This window comes from Leptosomus discolor, chromosome 4 (assembly GCF_034619465.1).
Source record: "Leptosomus discolor isolate bLepDis1 chromosome 4, bLepDis1.hap2, whole genome shotgun sequence".
Taxonomy (NCBI): Eukaryota; Metazoa; Chordata; class Aves; order Leptosomiformes; family Leptosomidae; genus Leptosomus; species Leptosomus discolor.
Window position 1 is genome coordinate 33,020,643 of NC_141394.1, and position 19,519 is coordinate 33,040,161.

Sequence of the window (19,519 nt, forward strand, 5' to 3'; positions counted from 1 at the left end):
GGTGCTGAAGTGTGGCAGTATGTGTTGGTATTTTAGGGGGCTTTATCATTTTTATTGTTATTTGCTGTCTATTTTCCTGAATTATTTGCAGTACACTAAGGAGCATACAGTCAGTGGAGAGGATGCTGTGCCTGTCCTGAGACTGGGTTTTTCCCCATCCTCTGTATGTGTGTTTGGTGGTACGATAAATAGCCACTGCAGGGCATTGTTGCCACCAACAGATGAGTTTGGCCTTTCTGAGCAATAGGAATGCAAGAATTGTATGAAACTTCCAGAAGAGGTTTTGGTTTCCATGTTTAACATGGGAGAACAAATTCAACAAGTACAAACCAATCCAAACCAAAATGTTGTATAATCCCACGTTTTATACGTGATAACCCAGCTTGAATTATGCAAGTTTAAAAGGATGTAAGAGGGCAGGGGGAGGGTAGGAATTCCTGCCTCTGTCAAGTAGCAGGTTGGCTCTAATGTAAACATCTGTGAGAAGGAAGTGGAATTGTTTGGAGATAAGACTGCAGTTTTCTGGCAGCTTTTTTCTGCCTGCTTTGTGCTACAAATACATTGCTTGTGGTCCGTAGCCATGAAAAGGGAAGGTGAAGAATTAAGGAGCTGCGTGCTTGTTTAGCAGAGTGAGAGTTTCAAAGGGCCCATTGAGACGATGAGAGCTGAAGTAAGGGGACATGTGCTGCGGGGCGATTTCATGCTGTTTGAGTAGCAGGTACTACTGCTCTTACCGATGGTTGGCCACCGTGCCCCAACATAATTCTTGAAATTTCACTCTCTGACATTTCTCCATATTAAAATCTGTTATTGCAATATCTGCAGCTGCTTCAGAAATAATTAAAAACTTGGGAAACCAGCAGTGTTAGCAAAAGTCCACCAGATGCATTTTTTCATCTTTAGTCTTCTTTCTTTTAGTGGATGTTGAAGTTGCATGCTAGTGGATGTGCAGGGAAACATGAGCTAGGGTACCTCTTAGCTGTGATGGTTTCATCAATGTTGAAGAGGCAGATGAGGAAGGAGAGAAGAAAACTGATACCCCATTGAGGGGACTCCAAAAGAAGAGAACAGAAACAGAATGTGGATCTGAAGGTGCTGATGGCACAGGGAGCCCTGGCCAACTTCATTGTTCTCCCAAGGCGTCTGGTTGATTTTAGCATGATGCCATGGACTAACCTTCACTGATGCTAATTCATAAATTACAGCATCTCTTTTTGTTAGTGAATTCTTTGTCGAGGATCTTAGTATTTTTAAGCTCATTTATACAGGCAAGTGCCCTGCAAGTTGCGACAAAATAGCTAGGGGATAAATTCAGAGTACAGTAGCTATTTGAGTTATTCCACTTCTGTTTATTCATCAAGCTGCTTTGGAGAACTCTGACTCCTTCCCCATGTAGACGGGTCCTTAGTTAAATGTAGAAAATTATTTTTTTTTATTGGCATCCTGATGGTAACGCTTAGTTTATAGAAGTGTAATAAACTATGAATAATTGTGTGTGTATAAAAAAAAGACTGGCCAGGAAGAGGCAATTTGATTTATTGTGAAACAGTACAAGGTGCTTTTGTTTTATACTGAAGCAGTTTTATGTATCAGAGTAAAATCTTTCTCTCATGGTTTTAGTTGCTTAAGAGCACATATGGCACATTTAATTTAGCAGGAAGTCATCAAGATATTCGTTTAATTGCCGCAGATATGAGCAGCCCAGATCTGTGATGGTTGAGTGCTTTATCAGCATTGCTGACTTTCCTAAAAAGGGGCCCTGTGCTGTGCCTGGTGTGACTGTGGCGCAGCAGAACAGGCTTGTGCTGAGGCAACGGGCAGAAGCATTACTAATGCACTTCTTCCAGTCAGCCTGCTGACAGGAGCAAATATTAAACAGTTCAGCGTAGTGAAGCGGAGCCAGTTCTCTGTTGACCCCTGCATCTCTAGTCCATGTCACTGCTTTCTGAGGCTGCAGCTGCCCACTGTCCTTGTTTTTGACAGAAAATGCCCCTGCCTCCTGCTGAGAAAGGTCAGGATCTGTTAGCCATCCCTGTGAAATATCTGATACCCTTCTGCTAACCTGTGAGTGTCTGCTGCCTCTCCAGAAAGCTGCTGTGGCTCATGTTTAATTCACATGACCTGCATCTGTATGGAAGCCTTAAACATACAGATATTAAACTCCTGCTGCAGCTTTGTCCCAAACCAGTGCCAGACCTCGCTGGGGTTGAAGGTGATAGTGCTTTTAATATTGACTTGAATTTTTGAAGATTGACGTGTCTGGCTGTGCCAGAATTAGCCATTAGGTTTTTACCACCTAAAATGTTGAAAGGATCCGTTCTATTATTCCCCTTTATCAGTTTGAAATTGTCCCCTTCCCTGTTACATAAAGTGTGCAGGGTGGTAACATCGTTCACAGGTAGGGCAGCCGCAGAAGTGTTTCTGTCCAGTGTCGGGAGAGGTTGAAGGCAGTTCCTTAGGCGTTCTGGGCAGAGGAGGTGCACAGGTGAAAAATAAAACTTTGGGCATGCTCCTTCAGCAGCCATCAAACATTTCAGTGCAAGACCTTCTTAGGGATTTTGTACTGTTCATTTTCCAAGGCTGCTATGTCCTGGAAAGTGGCACACCCGTTGTGTGGGGTTCTTTTGTTACTGCTCTTCCCAGCCTCGAATTTCCACCAAATAAAATGATGTGATTCGCTGTTTCAGAGCAGTCTTTGGTCAGCAACCAACCAACTTCAATGTAGAAGCAGGAGTGCTTGAGGGTAGCCCCCTGGGAACATCAGTAAAAATAAGTTTGGCTTCTGCAATGCTTAACCTCTTCATTTCAAATGTTATGGGAAGAATTCTCGTATACTCCTCTTTGCCGTGTGTCTGAATCGGCTGGCCAACTACAGCACCAACCCTCTCAACCCTGGTAGCATCCGCTGCAACGCAAAGGGGTGGTGAGGGCGAAGGCCCGGTTGTGCCAGCCCCTGTAGACACTCTGTACGGTGTGTGCAGCAGCGTGGCTCGGTGCGGCTCGCAGAGGGGGAGTTGCCCGGCGGTGGTGTCGTGGGGCTTTGGGTGGGCTAGGGTGCATGCCGAGTGCCCTGCCCGTGGGCACCCCGCCCGGGGCGAGGGAGATTGTGGGTGACTATATTGCACCCTGGGTGATACTTAGGAAGAAGGGGGGGGAGCGGGTTATAGTTACTAAGAGGGATACAAAAGACCTTCTGGGGTGCTGTTGTTAAAAGGTATCTTGTAGTAATTAGCCTCAGCTTGTGGCATTTCTTGCAGGTCCAGGACCAACTGGACATCATGAACCTCCTCTGGTTAACCGGTGCCTAACAAGGCCGCCGGGCCGGGCCGGGGCCGCGGCGGGTGTCCCTCGCTCCCCGGCGGCAGCGAGAGGAGGCCGGGCCGGCGCCCTGGGCGGCGAGGGCGGGTCGCCGTCAGCCGCCAACCCGGGGCTGGCGGCCCCTTCGCCCCTCCCCGGGGCCGGGCCGCGCCGCCGACTCCCCGCGGCGAGGCGCTGCGGGCGAGGCGAGAGGCGAGGCGGGCTGGCTGCCGGCGGCCCCATGGCCAGCATGGCTTGCGAAGTCATGCCCCTGCAGAGGTACGTGTCCGGCCGGGACAGCCCCCGGCCCAAAGCGCCGCGCGGGGAATCTGCCGGGCTGCCCGGCCCGGAGCACGGGGGGAGCCGGGACTCCGGCCCTGCCGCGGGGGTCAGCGCGGCTCCGGCCGGCTGCCCGGGCAGCGTAACAGGTCAATTTATTAACGGGGCTCCAAGGGGAGGGCGGTCTCTGGCTTTCTCGTGCTGGGGGGGTGGGGGTGTCGGGGTAGCGCCCAGGAATCCACGCAGCCCTCTTCGGCGGGGTGGGAGCAGCTCGGAGGTTTATAGGGATTTAGGTGCTCCGGGGCCACCCCCTCCCCTAGCGGTGGGCGTCTGACGGCTCCCTGCGCCCGAGCGAGCCTCCCCTCCCGCCGCTTCACTGCAGCAGGGGCTGTAATGCGGTAAGGGAGCCCGGCCGGGCTTGCCTCTGCGCACACCCCGCCTAAAGCTGTTCGCTTGCACACCCACCGTGGTCTGCCTCTGCAGCGGCATGGGCGAGAGGTTTAGTTTTCGGAGAAGGGCTGTTTTGTTGCCAGGGTGTCGAGACACACCTCCCTTCAGCACCAGCTGTGAGTGCGTACCTGTGCTGGCATGTGCTCCTGCCACAGTATGGCAGGGATAACTGCAGTCGGGCTTTTGAAATGGCAGGGCACAGACCCGCGAGGGGGGAAGTGTACACAGTCCTTACTGAGTCATTAATTTTATTTTTCGTTATTGCTCTTTCAGTTCTCAAAATTTTGCAGTCCATACCTTCTCTAGCTTTATTTGAACAGGCTGAATATCGATCTTTATGTAACCTACAAACCAGTAAATAAGTGGTTTAGCATGCCATTTCAGCACTGTGGTGGTGCTGTTTCAGCAGAAGCTGCAGAGTTGCTGCTTACTTGGACACCATAAAATAGTAACTGGAATTGCTGCCCAAATTGTTACTGTCTCAAAAAAGCACGGGATCCTCTGCAGACAGACGTGGAGGAAGCCTCTTTTGCAGTAATGCAGTCACAGGGTTCCATGTTGATGACTGCAGAGAAACAGAAATGCAGTTTGCATGTCTTAAAAGAAGTAGTCATAGTGCATCATTCCTATTTGAAGGACCAGTCTCACATAATATTTTTAACCTGTTTGTGTTCCTGAGGATCTGACTGTCGTAGCAGTGGTCGGAACAGGTGGTTGGTACTGTGCTCTTGCCTGTTCACCCCAGGGGAAGATAGCTTTCACAGGGTAGCTCCAATTAGACTCTTTGCTTTTTGTTGTTGCAAGGATTAACTCTCCATCAGTTAGAAATGCTCTCTGCACTTTAGAAGTAAAGATTTTTCTTCAAACTCCCATTAAGCCTTGAGCATGGAACAGAATTGTTTGTGCTTTGCAGTTAAAAAAATTATTCACAAAATTCTGACTTCTTTTCCATCTCCTTGATCTATTTTTAGTATGTGTATACTATAATTTTAGTACCTAATTTTCTTTGGACCTAGGGGCAGACAAGCACAGACTCCTGGATCACTTTACAGCAGCATTCTCCAGGTTGCACCTTTATTTTCCTGTTCTTCCCCTTGGAAAGTTGTCTCCTTGCTTCTTAGTGCAGAGTTTTGCTGTGGAAGAGGGTCTTACTGGCTTTGAGCTTTGGGAAAGGTGGTGACTGGTAATGACTAATACCGGCGCAGATAGCAGTATGCTTGTGATTTCTGTGAGGAGGACAGGCTGATGCTGCTGTTCCAGCTGAGGGCATGGAGAACTCGAAGTACACAATTCCTGTTGCTGGGTCTAAAGCAGGCTGGTGGCAACCTTCAGGTGCTGCAGCTCAGGGCGCTTCCCAAGCTGAGAGCATCCATCTTGCCCTTTCAAGAAAGGGTATGAGCTGCCAGCAATAATCATGCTTGGTTCCCTTCCTGGGCGGGTGAACTCCCTCCTGCCCATCTCCTGCAGTTGCCCCACTGTGCTGTCTTTGGGCCACAAGCTGGCTGTGCTGTGCTGAAGTGATACGAATGCATCTCTGTGTGGCTGCTGTGTAAAACTTGGGAGAGGGAGAAAGGCTCTGTTTAAGAAGCTGTGACATTTAAATAGCGTTTGTCACTAGAGCGGCAAAGTATTCTGTCTGCCAAGGTATCTGTAAGCTGTGAGTCTGTCTTCCTAAAAATTGTGTGATGTGCTTGCATAGAGCCATATGTACTATACGTTGTCATTTTGTTCTATATATAGATGTCTGTGGAATGACACATGATGGGATATGGTGGCCTGCTGCTGGAGTGACAATGGGGATGTCAGGGTTATGTTTCGTTGCATGGGAAGAGGTGGAAGGCCGAATGTGTTGAACCCTCCACTGCAATATGTACTATATTGCCCAAGCACTGTAAAAGGCACCTGTGAATGGCACGTTACTGATTTTCCAACAACCTATCCACCAGTAATTGTCTGTTCTATTGCTGATAAGCTAACATGTTTTCTGAATAGCATTAGCTTACTTTAATAACCTAGATTCCTAGTTAGAGCATTACTAATGCTATTATGTATGTTTTAATTCATTTATTCTAGCTCAGTCTATTGCAGATTTAACAAAAGCCATGCAAAGCTGAAACCTGAGGCAGCCACCTTTACCAATCACATCTGCCAGTTTCTGCAGGAGGTAAGAGGGGCAGGTGCACACTTGAGCCTTGTTTGTGATCAGTGGCCTCTCTTGCTTTGCATTTTGCTGGAACAAATCAAGGCAGAGGAAGAGTGAAGCCATCACAAATATTTTTAGAAAGTACATCTGATAGAAGTAGGGAGTGTGACTGATCTGTGTCTTACCTGTACAGCCACAGTTGTCTGTGTGGGCTATCTCACTCACAGTCATCATGAGGGTTGTTTGATTTGCCTTACTCGTTTGTTTGCTTGGAGTCTTTCACAAATACCCAATATTTTAGCCTGAGAACATCATTTGTATTTGACTGTACTTTCTTCTTTTTTTGGAATGGCCGCTATGTTCTCTTTAACAGATTAGTGAGCGTTGGTGTGTGTAAAGTTGTATTGTAAATAAGTCTTATCCTTTGGACTTTGTTATCACTTTCTATCAAAGGTACTGGGAGTGCTTGACCAGCCCTGGTGAAGTATGTTCTGGAATACATATGGGAAGTGAAGTATGTTCTCTGAGGGTGGAGAGAACTCGTATCTCATTTTTTGTTTAGTTGGTTGGTTTGGGTTTGGAACTTTTTTTCTGGTGGAAAAATGAAGAGAAATTCAACCCTGTGGTTTTCATCTTCCTCAAGTCATAGTCACAGCCTGTAACAAAATGCTATGTGAATTTTTGTCCTTTCAGGTTCATGTTTGACCCACAGCTGGGTACCCTGTCTTGTCAAAGCTGTGACGTGATGGGTATAGGAGTCTGTGGAAGCTCTTCCTGGGTACCACTGGGTGGGTGTGGGGGAGCTCTGACTAAAAGAGGAAATTGATGTGGAAATTTCCTGCAGTGTTTGCCTTTGGGGTGTCCACCTGATTAAACAAGAAAATATGAATATTTACCTAAAAACTGGGCTCTTAGATACCTTTATTTGAAGCATGCAAGCTTTAAACAAGCAGTCCTGAAATCAAAATTGCTGGTTACCTAGTAACAGTTCTTCACCATTATAATGCAACAGGTATGTGTGCATTATGCAACTTCACACTTAAATTCTGAGAAGAGGTGAGACTTTGGCTGGTACATTCATTCCGCCTCTTTCTGACCCATTTTCTAGTTTTATCCTACTGAGGACTATTGCCAAACCACAAGCAGAAGAAAAGACACTGCCCTGTCTTTCATAATAAGCCCCAACTAGTTTAAGAAGTAAAACAACAAAAGCAAGCTGTTTAACATTGACGTCATTTTATAAAAGATAAACATATTGGCAATCCAGGAGGATAGTAAGTAGAAAATAATTATACAAAATTATGCTGTCAAGGGTTCCAGTAGATTCAGATATGTTAATATAAATGGAAAGTCAGCCTCTCACTCACAATGGCATTTGATCAGCCAGAAGTTCTACTCTTTTTAGCTAGCCATAGGATAGCCTGTACTTCCCTGAAGTTGCTTTGAAGTGGGAGAAGGTGTGCAAAAAGGCTTCAGTATATTTTCTTTTTCCGTGCAGGCCACATGCCTCAATCTTAGTACCCCCTCAATACATAGTCTGCACAGTTACGCCTGTGGATAATGCAGTATATTCTCAATGTGTCTGGCTGTGCTGTATGTTGGTTTTCCCTAGAATTAAAAGGGTCCTACTCAAGCCGTGGGTATTCATGCCTTAATCTTAGCTGTGGAAAATAGAGCAAGAAATAGTACATGCTTCTCAGATGTGTGTGACAGAGTGATCCTTCATATTCACCTCAGCTTGTGTCTATGAGATAGTAATGCTGGTATTTTGAATGCCAGATAAAACAGAAGACAGAAGCTCATGTTTTTGGAAGGCTAATAGGGAACCCTCCCCCAAAGAGTTCCCTTTCTACAGCTCCGCAGTTACATTGCTGTGCACTGTGATCTCTCAGGCTTAAGACAAAATTTAGATGAGATACCTTTAGGAAAAACACTGATGAAGAAACAGCTTTGGGGAAGATGTCGGGATCCTTTGGAGACCAACAGCAATCCACCCCCGCCTAAGTTATTGGAGATGTTTTGAGGAGTATACAAGTTCAGAATCAAGAAGATGGGTTGTCTGCCTGGTATTTTTACATGTGGCTCATTTGGGGAGTAGCTTAGGCAGGTACTTTTAAGCATGAGCTTTACTTGGTTTCAGTGGTAAACATGGTTAGGTGTAAGTGTAACTGTTGTTAAGACTGGAGATAAATATCTGAACTGATGTGTTATTGTTTTGACTATAAAAGTTACTCTTCAAGAAAAATGCAAATGTTTGCATGGAAGTAACCCTCACAGAGAAATAGCTGTTAAGCATTTGTTTTCTTAAACAGTTACTATATAGTGCATTCCTCCTCCCACCCCCGTTGATTAAGGGTATAGAGCAAGGGTGGCATTGCTCAACAATTGATGGTAAGTGCTGACTTTTAATGATGACCATTGTATCGCCACAGTGTTATCATGTTAGATTAAATTTATGGTTACTCTTGCATCAAGGATGGTATTATTCTTTTGCATAACATACCTCAATACTTGAAGAAATTTATTTTGAAGGCTTTATTTGAAGGAAGAAGCTTATATTGTCTGCTATTTCTCATTTAGAAAAACATTACCTTTTACCACTGCTGTGAAGCACAAACTATGAGTAAATCACTCTATTGAGAAAATAAGTATGCAGTACATTTTCAGAAGCATTTTCAATCTCGCAAGCTTGAAATAACTTTTATCAGGAAATAATTTGGGGGTGGCGGGAAGAAATACTGAAAAATTTGTGAATAAGACAAGAGATTCAGCAAAAAGCACTACAGTGGCCTCAAAATTAAGACTTCCTTGAAGCTGTTTTTAGTGTCAATGGTGAATGTTAGAATAAGTAAGCAAACAGTATTGTTAAAATCCTCTGCAACTGCAAAAATGGCATTGTCTGTTAATCCAAGGTGGCACAGTGGTTCTAAATGGTGAGAAGAAAACAAGAGGGAGATGACTTTGAAGTCTTAACAAGTCACCCAAGCTTAGCCTTCCTTCTCCTCCTCCCAAAAGCTGCATTAACTTTTGATGTCATTAGTTATTTGATACCACTGAATTTTCAATGCCTTTTTGTTTGATTGCATTAAAATTAGAAGCACTGTCTCATTGCCTGAAAAAAGTATCCTCACTAAAAAATAATTTATTTTGATGTCCAGAATATCTGTGGTGGAATGGAAAGTGAGCCATTTCTTTATCTAACTTTTGAGGTCAGAACAAATAGAGCCTATGGCAAGGCATTAGGAAAACATGGCCTTGGCTGAGCAGCACGACCCCGCGAGTGTCTAGGCCCTTCATCTCTGATTCAAAATGTTGACACTTGAGTCAAAGTACATTTTCATGATTGTAAAAAAACCCGAAAAACAAAAAATCAAACCAAAAAAAACCAAACACCAAAAAACCCCAAACAAACAAAACGACGATGACAAAAACCCACAAAAAACCCCCAAACCTGTATTTTTTTCATTTAATCAACTAAATGTCCCATTTAACTTTTGAGAAGAGTTTGCAGTAGGAGAGCAGCAGTAGCTTTACAATGGAGGTTCCACTGCCAGCAAGCCAGTACTGAAGAACTGCTAATAATTAAGTGCAAATATAACAAGGGGGAAGGGCCCTGAGCCGCCCTCTGACCTGGGGTTGAGAGCTCAGGCTGTGAGGGGGCTGGGACAGGGTATCCCATATGCATGTACATAAACTGGGAACTCTCCATCTAAATGGATGTTTAACAGCTTCAGCTCTGGAACAGGCTCAGCAGCTCCCTTATTCTTCTGAAGGCCAAGATGAGACGTCAGAAGAAAAAAAGCGGGGGAAACCATCACAGCATATTCAAGAATGCGATGGGTGAATGGTTGCCTGCAACATTCTTGTTGCAAAAGGGGGAGGCAAAAAAAGGCAGCTGTGGTTCTGTGATGGAAATTTATTGTTTGACAGTTAGACTTCACCCAAGCTTTCCCATTTCCTTCTTTTAGAGACAGAAAGGATGCGTTGCATAAATGCTGTGAAATACACGTGCCTGAAAATCGTAAGATGTGCTGAACTAACTGGTGGGCCACACTGGCATTCCTTCCAGTCTGACAGGCTTTTTTGTTAGCACAGGGGAGGTCACAGGCATAACATGTTATTTCTTTAACTGTAAAATAAGGAGAACAAGTTTTTTCAGTTTGGCTGGTATTTGTTTTGGTTTTTAGCAAGAAGGAAGTGATCAGATATTTAGGTGTCCTTTAGGAGTGTGAGAAATTGCTCTCCTAAATATTGCATGAAAGAGCATTTCTGTTTAATCCCTTGGCTATGGGGAGCTATGTATATGTCTGAGAAGAAAGAGACTGCTGTATTTTGTACTCACCTGCTTGGCCAGTGATAGTTAAATAAATAAATGGGGTTTTTAAAAAAGCTATTTCATCCCTTCAGTGTCTTCTGGCCATAAAGCATTTGTAAAGCTGGACAAAACTTTGGGGGTATTAAAAAAACAAAACAAACAAAAAAAAACCCCAAACCAAACAACAAAAAAACACCACCACCACAAAAAAAAACCCCACCAGACACCTAATTTACTACTAAACCTGCTTGTCTAATGGATAAATTCTTTGCTGGGCATCGTGTAAGAGATGCATACCAGAATGACTTGTCTGCTCTGTGCTGTGGACGGCTGACTTGATTTGTCAGGTCGCTGTGCCAGGTATTAAGCTTTCCCTTCTTTCTGGAGTAGTTGTGTATCCCTTTAACCAAAGAAGAATTATGCAGCCCAAGTACAGTACAGTTAAGTGATAAACGTACCTTAATGACTTCTAGCATTTTCTTTTGAAAGGATACATAGTAGAAAGGGCTTCCTAGCAATACAATTAAACCCTTCAGTACAAGGAGTTTTAAAAAGAAGTAAGCAGTTGTTTTTTAAATGGCATAGTGTGCGTGATGGTGACGAAGAGTCCTGCTTGGAAGATTTTAAACCAATTTCTAGTCTGTTTATCGTGTAATATCAAGTGATGATCATTTATGATTCATATCTTGTACACTTTTACTTGCTTGCCTGTCTCTTCTATCCCAAACCATGTGATTAGGTATATGCAGGTTTAAAACCTCTCACACGCAATTTTCATTTCTTTCGTTAAACTAATCTGAGCTTGTGTGTATAATATAAGCACATCAGTTTATTATCTTACAACATGAATAATTCATTATTTCATAAAGTATTTTAATCAAAACAGAATCCTTGTGCACTAAGTGATTGCAGTAGGATTTGGTGGCCTCACATCTGATTTGAGAGATTGTAAATTATATGGAATAGATTGTTTAAATCTGTTTGTAATTTACTCAGCTCTTGTCTTCCAGCTTGCACAGATGAGTTGACTAAGGTGTGTCAAGTTAGGGAAAGATGTTTGGGATACGTTGTTTTTAATGATTTAGGGGGGAAATGGATAATGTGCTTTACTCCTATGCAAGACATCTTTTTTTTATGGTTTTCTCAAAAGTCTAGATTTCATAATAGTTAGCTTGGAACTCTTCATCCCAGATGCAGCTACTGATATACCTGTTTCTCCTCAGTTACTTTGTATGAGTGGATAATGGGGTTTTTGTACAGATACAAAATTTGCTTGAACTTGTGAGGCAGCAGTTGTACTTGCTGTGAAAGAAAAGGAAGGAAATGCAAGAGGTTTCAGAGTCCCTGCTGAATACTACTTTTCCATGTCAAAGCAGTTAGTGGGAATATGAATATAAGAAAGTTATTTGGATTCTTTCACTATCGTTGTGCTACTGTGACTTGGAAGTTAATTACAAACTCTGAGATGAGGATGGGTTTTTATGATGGAAAAGAAGGTATGTTTGGTGCTGCTTTGACGACTGCCACTTGTATACAAAGCAGCATTTGGTGGTGGTGTTTGAAGTTGCATTGATGCACAGAAATCTTGATAGCACTGTGAACTTTTCTCTACATAAGAAAACATTTTTATGTTTTGTGTTTGCCGCTGGGTCTTGTGTGCCCTGAGATTACAAGTACAGCCATTAATGTAATGAACTGAATGTAGCAAAAAACTTTACCAGCGGCTTTGTGAGTTTAAAGTAGCTTCTTTACACTTTTTTTAAAGAAAAAAATATATTCCATAAGTGCTGAATGAAGAGATAACTTACACATGCAAGCTGAGAAACTGTGTATGCTGTCAGGGGAGGGAGCCTGTACCTGGCAGAGGTTCTTACCCGTGCCTTTGTTGCAGATCGTCTTACGGGAAGGGCAATGATGAGCACTTCCATGTTTCCCTCTGCTTTTTCTAAGCAGTCTCAAAGCCATAGTAGTGTCTTGCAGAGACCCTTCAGGTGATATTTGCCTCAGTTCACATGCAGGCACCTGTGTTACCAGTGCATGGAGGTGCTGTCAGCCTGCTCTGGACTGCTCCATGTGCTGGCTGGGTCTTGGAGGAGGGCCGCTTGCTCAAGCTGCTGAAGACGGGCTTGTGGAAGTGGCAGCAAAGTTTCCAGTAGCAGCTGTGCTCTCAGCTTTCTTGGGGAGCTGCTGAAAACTGCCCGGACACTGTTGCGTTACAGAGGCAATGCGAGTTTTGGCAGACCACGCTGCTTTCAGAAGCAGCTACTCTTCCTTCGGTCCATGGTGTTTGGTGTTACCCTTGAATCAGTATTTTGGGCTTCCTGCGCAATGTGCTGGAAGGTCTTTTCTGTAGATGTCTGTAGTTGCCTCTTTATGAATCTCTGCATACTGTAGGGGGGTGTGTGTCAAAATGGTGCAGAATTAAACCCCTGTGATATTTTTCTGGTGCACTGGCTTGCTCATCTGTCTGCCTTCCTGGCCTTTCCAGCTCCCTTGCATCCTGCTTCCTCCCTCATGGTCTTGCCCCCCTGGATGAATTTAGTGTTCGTATTTGTGGATCTAGCTGGGTTCAGAATGAGCTGTGGTGAAATCTGCCTCTGGCTATATACAGTGTGAGAGCAGGGTGCTTACCTGGCTGCAGGCCAGTTTCAGCTGGTCTTGCTGAGGGAGCTTCCTGCTGGCTCCAATGGAAGCTGCAAAAGGTACCTGTACGTATTTGATCTCCTAGCTACAAGACCCACAGAGACATTCCTTTCCCCTTTATTCTCTGATGAGAGAAGCTTTTATAAACCAATAAATAAAATCCTTCAGAATTCAAGAGATTAATGGACTCAGGCTGGCTTTTCAAAAATTGTTCAAGCTTGATCTACTTCAGATCCCTGTTGAGGTTGGTTGGGGTGTTGGGGTGATCAAAGCCCCCAGGTGACTTGAGTTTGAAGCTGAGCTCACCTCGCCTCACCCAGAGCGTTCTCCCATACTCTCATTCTCGCAATGAGCTGAGAAGCGATGGATGCCTTCACAGCACGGCAGTGCTCCAGGACATGTGGCTGAGTACCTGTGGCAAATTGCTGAGTGCTGGCTCAGTTGAAGGCTGCTGAAACAGCAGGGAAGTAGGGAAGGGCTTGGTTTCCAGCGCCTGTGGGATGTTATCCTTTCTGCTTTTGTTTAAAGTGATTTATGCAGTTTCCCATCTTTTCTGTCTTTATGCCGAACTTCCTGTGCTCTTCAGCAGACCCAATTACAAGTCCTTTGGGGACACATCGACCTTGATGGCATTTCCTGCGTGCTTGGAGGAAGGTGCATGTCCTGCTCTGGAGAGTTACAAGCCTTAAATGCCCTGCAATGCCAACCATTTATCTGGTTGGACTGACTAGCTGAAATTCATTTGAACCCCTTCTTCTGGCAGCACGGTCTTAAATTGACTTAAACCATCAGTCCACTACACCTTTAAGCTTCAGTACCCTAGCAGCTCATTCTTACCCTTGTGCCAGCACAGGCATGATGAGCTTGATCAGGGAACTGGTTGGCCACACACCAGGTAGTTATGTTTGGGCCAGGTCAGTTGACCACTGAAACACTATTTTGTCAGGGGAGCTCCATGCCAGCCGATGGCAACCCCTGATCCCATGCCTAGGGAGGTTTCAGCATAGTCAAATCAGCTTTCCACAGGAATGGTAGAACTGGGAAATTCCTAGCCTCATGCATGAACCTGTGGCCATTTCTTTGATGTCTCAAGATGTCATTTGGTTTTTTTCCTCAAATTTTGCTTTAATAGGCAGGTTGTTTAATTCTGGAACAGCAGACGGCAAAAGGCTCTGGTGGTTTTGCTGTTTACTGTTGCTATGGGAATAGTCCTTGCACTGCTGCAGAGCCGGAGTGACTCCTGGCCATGTAGCAGGAGATCTGTTACACCACATTTGTGGACACTGAGAAATGAATTGGCTTCTCAGGATTTAAGGAATGTAACTTAAAGCTTTCTTCCATGAGTACAACCAGAGAACAAAGTAGACATAAGTGTTACCTCTGTAACAGGTGTACTGTTTCACTTTTGTTATCTCTGCTTTTTAAAAGTGAGTATCTTGAACTGCAAATACAAGACAGAGCTGCATACTAACTTTAAAAAATATGTTTTGTTTTTAGCTCCCAAGAAGATGAGCGGCCTATGTCACCCTTCTATGTGAGGTATTTACTTAATTGTTTTAATTTATTTTTCTGTGTGGGATTGACTCATTATTGGAATTAAATGCTGAACAGACTGTAATCAAACTGAAGATTAATGTTAAGTTTGTAATTATTGCTCAGCTAGTGGTATGAATAAGTCTTTGGAGATACAAACTCTGTTGCAATTTTTTTGTATTTAGAGACAGGGCTCAGGGTTTAATGCCAGTCCTGTAAATTCTTAATTAGAAGATGGACATTTGTTTCCTCTTTTCTTCAGTTCATTATGTAGCTTAGATGCTTGCTAGGAGTAGCTTATAATGTGCAGGCACAGGAGAGGTTTTTGCCACAAGCTTTGAGGAACTGGCAGTGTGCGCTGTTCAGAAAGAAACCAGGAACCAGATGGTGAGTCAGCAGCCCATACAACAACTGCTCCTCTGCTGCAGCCCAGAAAAGCAGGAGAGTGCCTGGGTCCCCAGCATGCCTGCCTGGAGGGAATGGCGCTCGCACTGCATTTGAACAAATTGTGTTTCTTGTTTTGCCAACTGGAGGGCAAAGTCAATACTTGTAAAAGTGCCCTAATTCTGTTGACATCAGTGAAAGTTTGCTCTGCTTGCTTCAGTAGCAGGCTCAATTCCAGTGCTTTCATTTATACTTAGTGGAAGAACAGGAGCCAGAGCAATTAACAGTGAAGGGCTGCAGAGGAGGAAGGGCCAGATATTATAATTGGGTTCTTTGATCTCTGTGGAGTTTAAACAAATAAAAAGAAATCCCTGTGGTGCTGTTTGAGAGCAATGATATTTGGAATTCTTACAGCGATGTCTTAAATTTGTTAATTCTTTTGCATATATTCCTATTTATCTTTGTAGCTTGTTTTTTTTCTTAGAGAATTTTTCTAACATAAACTACAGAAAGTGTGCATTTCATGCATACTCTTAATATGGAGACTACCATTAAAATGGTGCGGAAATGTGAGTCAGTGAACTGTTCATGGACTAGCCTGGTTGCGTGGTCTTGTCTGCCTTGCTGTTGATGCACCATCATTCCCTGCAGTGTGTTTGTGCAGATGTTGCCTAATCTGTGCTTCAAAAACAAGGAGGTTCTGCCTTTTCCTTTAGGAGATTATTTTGTAACTGCATACATTCTTCTGTCACAACTTTTCCACAGTTTAAATCCTCATCCTGTGTTTCCATTTAAAATAGTCCACCTCTTTCTTTCTAGCTAAATGTAACCTTCAAATTATTGTAGGCTTTCATTACATTTCCATCTGTTTTACTGCTTAAAACTGTCCTTCCAAGCCATTTCCTGGGTCATGGAAAAATGATCCAGGAAGGGGAGTCTCTTCAGTTGACCTTGTCAGGATTGCCAAGGAGGTGGGGAACAAGGAGTGGACCTGAAGAAACTGGTGTCTTTCTCAGGAGGAGGGAGCCAGCTTGGAAATTTTAAATAAAGATGTGGGCATATTAGGATGGGGCACAGAGAGTGAGTGTGTCCATTGGAGTCAAGGAATGCCTTTCTGTGGGAATATATCTTACAAATAGGAAGGGAACAGTCAGGAATAAACACATAGATGGAAATTGAAGAAATGGTTAGTAGGAGCAGAGAAGGAGCAGTGCACCTTGCGACATAAGGCTTCATGCCAAGCTTGCCTCTTTTGTAACATTGCTGAGACACAATTACTTGTAAATAAAGCTAACAGCTTGTAAGTGTTGCTGCTGTTTATCACACTTCACAAATGTGTACTCCTGAGGTCAGTTGCCAAGTGCGGTTAATTTGGCAGGAGAGCTGGTGCTGGCTGGGCAATTCATGGTGCTTCAACAACTGAGAACTTGAGTGGGTGGCCAGTTTTTTCTGTGCGGCTTTGAATGTTCTAATTGTTGCCCTAGAACTGTGCATGGCATATGTAGGAATTGCATTTCACGCCATGGAAAAGGAAGGGGAGACTCTCTGCTTTAGCTATCTGATGGTCGAATCTTTTTGTATTGCTACCAGCTATGCTTACATAGTTTGAAATGCTGTTCAAGTAATGCTTCAAGTGAATCATGAATGTGTATGTACAGAGCAGTCGATGCTGCATTTATACAGTAGTTCCATACAGATAATTATGCAACAAGTGAATTAAATGGGAACAAGAGCTCTTCGGCTTCCAAACACTGCATAATACTTGGCTTTTGCCAGACTGAAGGAGCTTTGTGTCTCTTTGTAAACCAGTTTTGATAGGATCAAAGCAGTGACTTGATTCTTTAGTGCTGTACCATGTCAGCTAGCAATGGAGAGGTTTCCCCAGACGTTACATTTAATGACAAAGCAAATGCTCGAGATGTTAACTTGAAGTCAGAACTGTCAGAATGCCACCAATACACTATTTCTTAAAATGACACTGATTTAGGGTTGTGGATTTGCTTAGGTTTTTTTCCTTTAGACATTGGGAAAGTCATGACCAAGTATAGAATTAATCATCACTGCTGTAAGGTAATAAGTAGCCATTTATGGTGCAAGAATAGGTGCTAAATGAGGCAAAATGCGATATAGGTTTGTCAAGAGAAGTGATACTAGTACAACCACATTAATTTTTATAAGACTTTCCAGAGAGAGGAAGAAAAAGAGCACACCTAATCTTGTCTGATGTCAGCAAAATGCTTTATATCATGCCATCTGTATGGAGAAAATCAGCATTAGTACTAGAGCTTAAAGATGGGTAGGGAGGGGGTGATAACTATAGATACTGCTGGTAGGAGGGGAAGGAGATTGCTAATGGAGCTCCTTAAGTATCATGGACTTTCTTTTCTTTAATAGCCACTGACATAATAAAATAGAATCATGCTCATGAATTGGACTTAGTGCAGAAATATAGGAGTGAATGGGATGGGGGTGTCCTCTGGGAGAAAATACATGACAGTGAGATACAATATAGGGTGATTGAGATAGAGATAGTTATAGATAACCATGAAACAGAAGATGCAGGATGAAAAATAATAACATGTGTAATAGTCATACATCTCAGGACTAACAATGAAAATTCATTACAAGAAAGGGGAGTACCTCACACTTGGAAGTGCCAGGGAAGAAAAGGACGTGGACATACGTGATCGTGAAGGGATGGAAAGGAGTCACGGGATGAAAATAGGTTAAAGTAATCACATGCCAATGGGTATATAAAGTGAAGTATTTTCAGTATTCTTGGAGGAAGTATGGTTGTCCTTGTACAAGAGTCAGATGAGGCCACATACAGTTTCAATAGCTCGTGTTCCAATGGCATTAGATTTGTGAAGACGATTAAAGAAGCAGGCAGACCCTGTTACAAGCTGGAGAAAAGAACAGGGAAGGTTTGTTTACCATAAAAAATGAACCAGAGTACACACATTCCCTCTGGGTTTTAGACAGAGAGGAAAGATTGTTTATGTTAAGTAACAATACTGATGCAAGAGAAGATGTGTGCAAACAGGCTATGAATAAATTTGGGCAGAAAATTGGAAATTTTGTAGCCGGAGCCCTCTTTTGCTGGGCATTGCAAGGGTGAGGTGGGTTTAACCAGTTCGTGAGATCTGGGATTTGAATCCATTCACCTGCTGCTGACCATGGTTGTCTTCTCCCTCTCTGTACTCCTCGGTATGACAATTTGTTGACTCAGCTGGGCTCAATACAGGCAAGGAGATTTCTGTACTGTTAGAAGAAGAGCAAGACCTTGCTGGGTGATTGATTGTTCCAGGGAGTCGTGCCTGAAGGGCATTTATGTTCCAAAACCTTTTGTAATGAAACCTTGTGGTAAAGGGAGTTGAAATTGTTAAAAAATGTGTGTAGTGCTGCTCCTTGTATAATTTTGTAATAAGACACTGAATGCCAGCTGTACTGAGTAATCCGTACTGAGAAACTGTGCAGTTTCAGGTAATGAAGCAGCATCTGGCAATGTTAATTCCCTGTAATCACACTTCTACTTAACATGTGCAATGAGTTTTTAGAAGACGGGGACTCTGCAGACAGGATTTGTGCTGGCATATATGCTTTAGATTTGACATTAGTCACGTAGATGGTTTCAGAGGAGTTTCCTGATGAGTACATTGTGAGATAAGCCAGAGTGATATTACAGGGGAAAAAAACAAAAGCTTTGTAGTGTGGAGCTTCCTTGTTAACATGCAAGGCATTAAACTGAAATCGGGATGAGAGCTGACACGAGCATATGCCAAAAATTGCATTAGATACCCATGAGTGCAGGGCAAGGCGTTGGACAGTTTCACCTGCTTTAGTACTTCTTTTCCTTGAAGTACTAATATCCTGTTGGCAGTATTCAGTACAGCTGACTGTTTCTCCTTTTAACAGTTGTTGTTTGACACAACTCTTTTTATATAATGCAAGTCAAGTATTCTTAGCCAGTAGTATATTAGGTAAAATGTTTTACTCTGTTTGATCTCAGGTCAATTTTCTGAAGAAACTGAAAAATCTTGTTCTACATTTTACACCTGCTCAGAAAGTTGCTTGTCCACCTTTCCCAATGGATGCTTTTTCCTCGGTGAGACATGCCATAAGAGCTCCTGAGGCCCACAGAAGTGCTAGGCCCTTTTACAAATCATTATTACGTTGTGTGATGAACATTAATGTCCTGCATCACATCAGCACTGGCTGAAAATAAACATCAGGCTGCTGGGTGTCCGTGCTCCCAGTGTCCAGCTACTGTGCAGGTCTGAGGCCCCCTGAGGAGTATTTTCCTTCTCTATAGAGGAACCTGCACAAACACAGCTGTCCAAATTCGCTGAGCTAAATCAGGTGGTGTGTATGAATCCCCTTCAGGGTTGTCTCTGCTCCAAGCAGTAGGTGTCAGTGTGCACCCATCATACAGGGTGATCCCAGTACAAGTGAAAACCAGCAGGAATCCTGAAGAA

At 43.5% G+C, this 19,519-nt stretch overlaps 1 protein-coding gene across 1 annotated transcript in view; it reads left to right on the top strand.

Moving 5' to 3' along the window:
* The window catches only part of FAM13A (family with sequence similarity 13 member A), a 131,886-nt gene that overhangs the window by 66,860 nt on the left and 45,507 nt on the right, over window positions 1–19,519 (top strand). The window contains exon 7 of the mRNA XM_086464422.1: window positions 14,625–14,666. Coding sequence (XP_086320548.1) covers window positions 14,625–14,666 — 42 coding nt within the window. The remainder of the gene's footprint in view (window positions 1–14,624; window positions 14,667–19,519) is intronic.